Source organism: Cynara cardunculus (genome assembly GCF_001531365.2).
Source record: "Cynara cardunculus var. scolymus isolate 2C chromosome LG 13, CcrdV1, whole genome shotgun sequence".
NCBI classification, from domain to species: domain Eukaryota; kingdom Viridiplantae; phylum Streptophyta; class Magnoliopsida; order Asterales; family Asteraceae; genus Cynara; species Cynara cardunculus.
The window spans coordinates 35,991,507-35,996,316 of NC_037540.1; the positions used below are offsets into that span (position 1 = coordinate 35,991,507).

General features: G+C 30.1%; 1 protein-coding gene across 1 annotated transcript; it reads right to left on the bottom strand.

The window, feature by feature from the left end:
- Positions 1-498: 498 nt before the first annotated feature.
- LOC112525004 (probable aminotransferase TAT2) lies at positions 499-4,545 on the bottom strand. Its single transcript, XM_025134951.1, has 4 exons — positions 4,243-4,545; positions 1,410-1,749; positions 666-884; positions 499-576 (listed from the first exon to the last, which is right to left on the bottom strand). The coding sequence occupies exons 1-4, from the start codon at positions 4,518-4,520 to the stop codon at positions 499-501; spliced, it is 915 nt and encodes a 304-aa protein (XP_024990719.1). The 5' UTR covers positions 4,521-4,545.
- Positions 4,546-4,810: the final 265 nt, after the last annotated feature.

Here is a 4,810-nt window from a genome sequence, read left to right on the forward strand (position 1 = left end):
CTTGRYACARAAGTCCAAATCATSCTTGATTCCGYCAAAGAAAGATAGATCTAATTTCACCTTTTCAACATAAACCAAAAAACAAGGGTTAGGGATCGAGGGCAATTGTATGCACTATTTTTCTTGTATCTTTGAACCAAATGCAAAAAACARCGACTTAAAATACGTAAAATTGGCATCTATTTAGCTACTTACCATAAGACACATCGATCCTTCAGGTTTGGTTGGGCAAGTTAGACCTTGGATGTCATTAATACCCTCATAACAAGAATTTGCAGCTTCTTTAATTAGATTTACAATTTTAGAAAAGAAATCCTCTTTGGTTTTGCCAAGTATATCAGGAAGGGCTCCCTGCACAAAAAAAAAAGAACTCCATGAAAAAAGCATGAAGATTGAAGAACCCCTAGTTGCCTTTGTCTTGAAGATAAACTCTCTGTGCCCCGAAAGGACTCCATTTTAAACACAATAAGGATTCTAAAGACAATCTTGTACATGGTATTAGTTGGAAACCTGAATGAATGTTGGGGGCTTTGTGGATTCATCAAGTGATCCCCATCCCCTAATGCCATCAATAATCTGAAAAATAAAATTACAAATGAGCACAACTCATAAATAAGTTTTCTCAAAGCATATGTATCTATGTATATCTTAGAAAGTGAGAGAACCCCGTGTTCTTTAAGGATGCCATGAGGATCATGGGTAACAAGCCATCCCATCCGCCAACCAGGAACGATCCACCTCTTTGATATGGAACCAAGGGTAATGACAGGAGTTATCGAAGCAAAGACTCCCATTGGAACAAAAGGGTTCTCCCCAAAAGTAAGATGACCATAAACTTCATCAGAAATCACTAATATTCCAAGCTTCCTKGCAGTCTCAGCAACCTAACAGAAAATTACACCCACAGATTGCTCATATTATTRTCAAGACAACATGATAATAAACAAATCAATCTGTCGACACTAAACAAAAATGAGTTTATAGGATGTTAAAAATGTGTAAAAGGTCCTAATAGCCAGTTTTATAGAAGTTAAGTTTATAGCACATGTCCTATGTAAAAGCATTGCAATAATTTTTATAAGACGTTTAGATTTTGAAATAAAACGTTCTATTAATATTTTTATATGACATTATTTGAAAGTAATRTCTTATAAAATCAATTGTTCAATAAAAAGATGTTAGCATAGGACACTTTTCTTATAAGTGTTACGTAAAATAACTAATACGACACTAGTTTATTTTATAATTGTCCTAAAAAATTGTTAAAACATACGGGACGTGTGATCCTATAAACTTAATTCTTATAAAAAAAATCTATAATGACACTTCGACATTTTKTGTCCTAGAAACATGATTTTATTGTAACGTGATCCACACCGAAAAACAAAACAATAAACACATATGCTCACCTTCTTTAGGTGTTGGTATGTGAAAACATTCGCACAAGGATTTCCGGGGTTAATGATGAGCATGGCAACTGTATTTTCATCTGCAACGGCTACCACTGAATCAARATCAACTTCCCAGTTTTTCTCTGGTAGAAGGTCAAAGTAGCGGACTTCTAGATTATATAATTGAGCAAAAAGACCATAATACGGAAATCCTGGTTTTGGGAGTAAAATATTTGATTTGGAACCAGCAAGAACTTGTAGTATGCCTTGGCCAGCTTGTTTGCATCCCATTGTCAAGAATACATCATCAGGTGATAACTTATCTGGAAGATCCTGAGATAGGTACTCCGCTACAGCCCTATAAAAGGATATAGAGTCAAAATCAAGACAATGCCCGCACCCATTTCGGTTTATTTTTCCCTGTTGCAAGATGCGATGTAAAACAGGACAATTAAAAAATTCAGTTTTTATAGAAATCAAATATATCTAAATGTTGTAATAGATTTTTTATATAACTTAAGTTTATAGAACAAAAAAGTTGTACGTGTTACATAAATGTGTTACAATAAGATGTGAAAACATATTTGGACATCCTAACAAAAAAATGGACATGTTTAAATTGAAGTGTCCGCGCCTTTGTGTAGCGAGATCCTTTGTTTTTGACCTCCCAGGAGATCAATGATTCAAGTGTCATCAAATGTATGGAGACTATGTAATCTTCTGGCGTCGTGGGAATTACACATATAGAGATTCAAAAAAGAATTGGCTTGCTTATACTCTTGAAAGCAAGGCGAGAAGCGATTCTCTTAGCCTCAAAACTTTTGTCATTCCGGCAGAGACCCCGTCGCAAGTTTATTTGTTACATTTAGGGTATATAAATATTATATTATTAAAAGAACTGTTTTGTATGCCATATGTTCTATCGAGACACTTATTCAATTAATTTGATTTTTAACACGATATTTTATTTCGAAATTGCCAAAAAAAAACTTGTTAGTACATCAAAAGAGATCATATCAATTTATCAGAACTTTGGGTTCTATAAATTAAGTCATATTAAACAATATATTAAAAGACTTACACATCAATTAACGTCTTATAAAACAATTTTGTTGTAATGCTATATATTAAATGCCCAAAAGTTCCTATGTATTAGAAATTGATTCTCAAAGTCCCCCTTCTGGAATGAATGTTGGTATTAGAAGGTTATGTACTTAGAATGTAATTTTTAACACAATTTTTAAATTGATATGTCATCTTTGAAAAGTATCAAAAACTACTTTCTATTACAACGACTTTTACCAAATCTTTTAAATTACACCTTAACATAAAAAAATATGTTTTAAACAAATAATAACAAAGATATTATTTTTTATATTTTAATAACAAATAATTTATTAATTATATAATTAATATAAAGTAAAAAATATTTTAAATTTGTAAAATGTTTTTGATTTAATAAATAAATATTTATACTTATGCATTCAAAATTTTGAATTTTAAGGTAGTTTTTAATGTTCTTGTATCTATACTATATTATAAAGTATTTGACAAAAACTTTTAAAAAATATTTTTTATGCATGAAGTACTGTTTATTGATTTATATTACTTAAAATTCAATATTACAAGTAAATTTTGCGTAAGTACAACTTATTAAAGCTTCATATTTGAATTCATGAAACTAACTGCAGATAAAAATAATCAGATAGGGGATAAACATCTCATTTTAAATATAAAAAATCTAAAATATAATCAGGATAGTCATTGAGTTCTGACAAAATACCTAATTATTTATATTTATAAGAAAATTATATTTTTAAACCAAATATAAATTACTTCGTTATTTAACCTAAATTAAATTATAATAAAAAATTGAATTAAAAAATTACATATGAATATGAATTTTAAATAGTTAATTTGATATTAGTATCGAGATATATTTGTCAAATTTTTATGATATCTTTAAATTTATATTTTATTCCAAAATAAGAACATCATCGCTTTTTCATAATTACATAAGACCATATTATAACATCGATTGAGATAAAAAATAAAATGAAATATTAAAATCAAGTTTGTATTTTTATCTTGTAACATTCTTATTTGTGTTGTAATATTTTCTATTTTTTAGTATTAGAAGGGTAGTCGCATAATACAGCGAGATACATCTCGATTTTAATGTTTCGTCTTATTTATTTTTGTCTTAATCGATGTTATAATATGGTTTTACGTGGTTTTGAGAAAGCGATAACGTTTTTATTTTTGAATAAAATATAAATATGAAGATAACATAAAAAAAATTGATGTTAGTACAAACTAACTATTTAAAATTTCTTTTTTTTTATATTTCTTTAATTCATTTTTTTATTTTTAGTTTAATAATATAATTTTTTACAAATTATGTGTTATCAGTTTTCAAGTAAAAACCATAAATTTAACACCCCAAGAGTGTTAAATTTATAAGAGTCTCTTAATTATTCTGATTATTTAATCATTTTGCATCATATCATTCAACAATTGTCAAACAACCCTATGTTAATAACTAGAGTGACCAATAATGAAATAAAGTAGCAACCGGAGTGTAGTTACTTTAAACTAATACTAGTGTTTTCAACAATTTATGTGCTACAGCTTTCAAATTACCGTCATAGCTGATACGAACCTAAAGATGACAGTTACCAACTTTCTTATTGTCGTAAATGAAATGATATATAATTTCTGTGCCGAATGAACCCACAAATACATAAACAAAGACACGTCCCATTGAAAATAAATAAGAAACCTTTTGTTTTAAAACGCAGAAACAAACTTCTTGAAGAGTATATATAGCCAGGAGGGAAAGCGGAAATACCTTCTCGCAGGGAGAATACCTACGGTCGGAGAATGACCGTTGAACTTAGCAGAACGGACAGCATCGGCAATGGCATCCACAGCAATCTCGGTAGTATTGAAGCAGGGAAAAGCAGAAGGTTCGCTATGAGCCATAGGAATGACGGGTCTGTTATCGGATTGATTGAGTTTTGATTCGAGCAAATTGAGAGCACCTCTAATGGTGGTATGTGGCTCCGGCTTGAACTCCGAGTTCCCTCGGAATCCCCATTTTTTCGGCAAGGTTGAATTATTCTCCATTTGTTTCCTAGTACAAACTGGATTTGCTGCCGATAGTGATGAAGGTGGCAATGTGATTTATAGCAGGCTGAGAAGCACAACTCCAGTCTCTATATCCTGTTGCCTTTTTTTGACTTCATTTGAACTTTCAAGTCTTAGATTATTTAAATAAATAAGTTTTACTTTTCTCATCTTTGGATATTAGATAACTAATAAATAAGATATCTATGGATTAATTAAGGGGAAAACGTTTATCTGTGTAAGCGTTTACCAAGTCATATTACTTTATCGGATGAATATGGTAACGATCA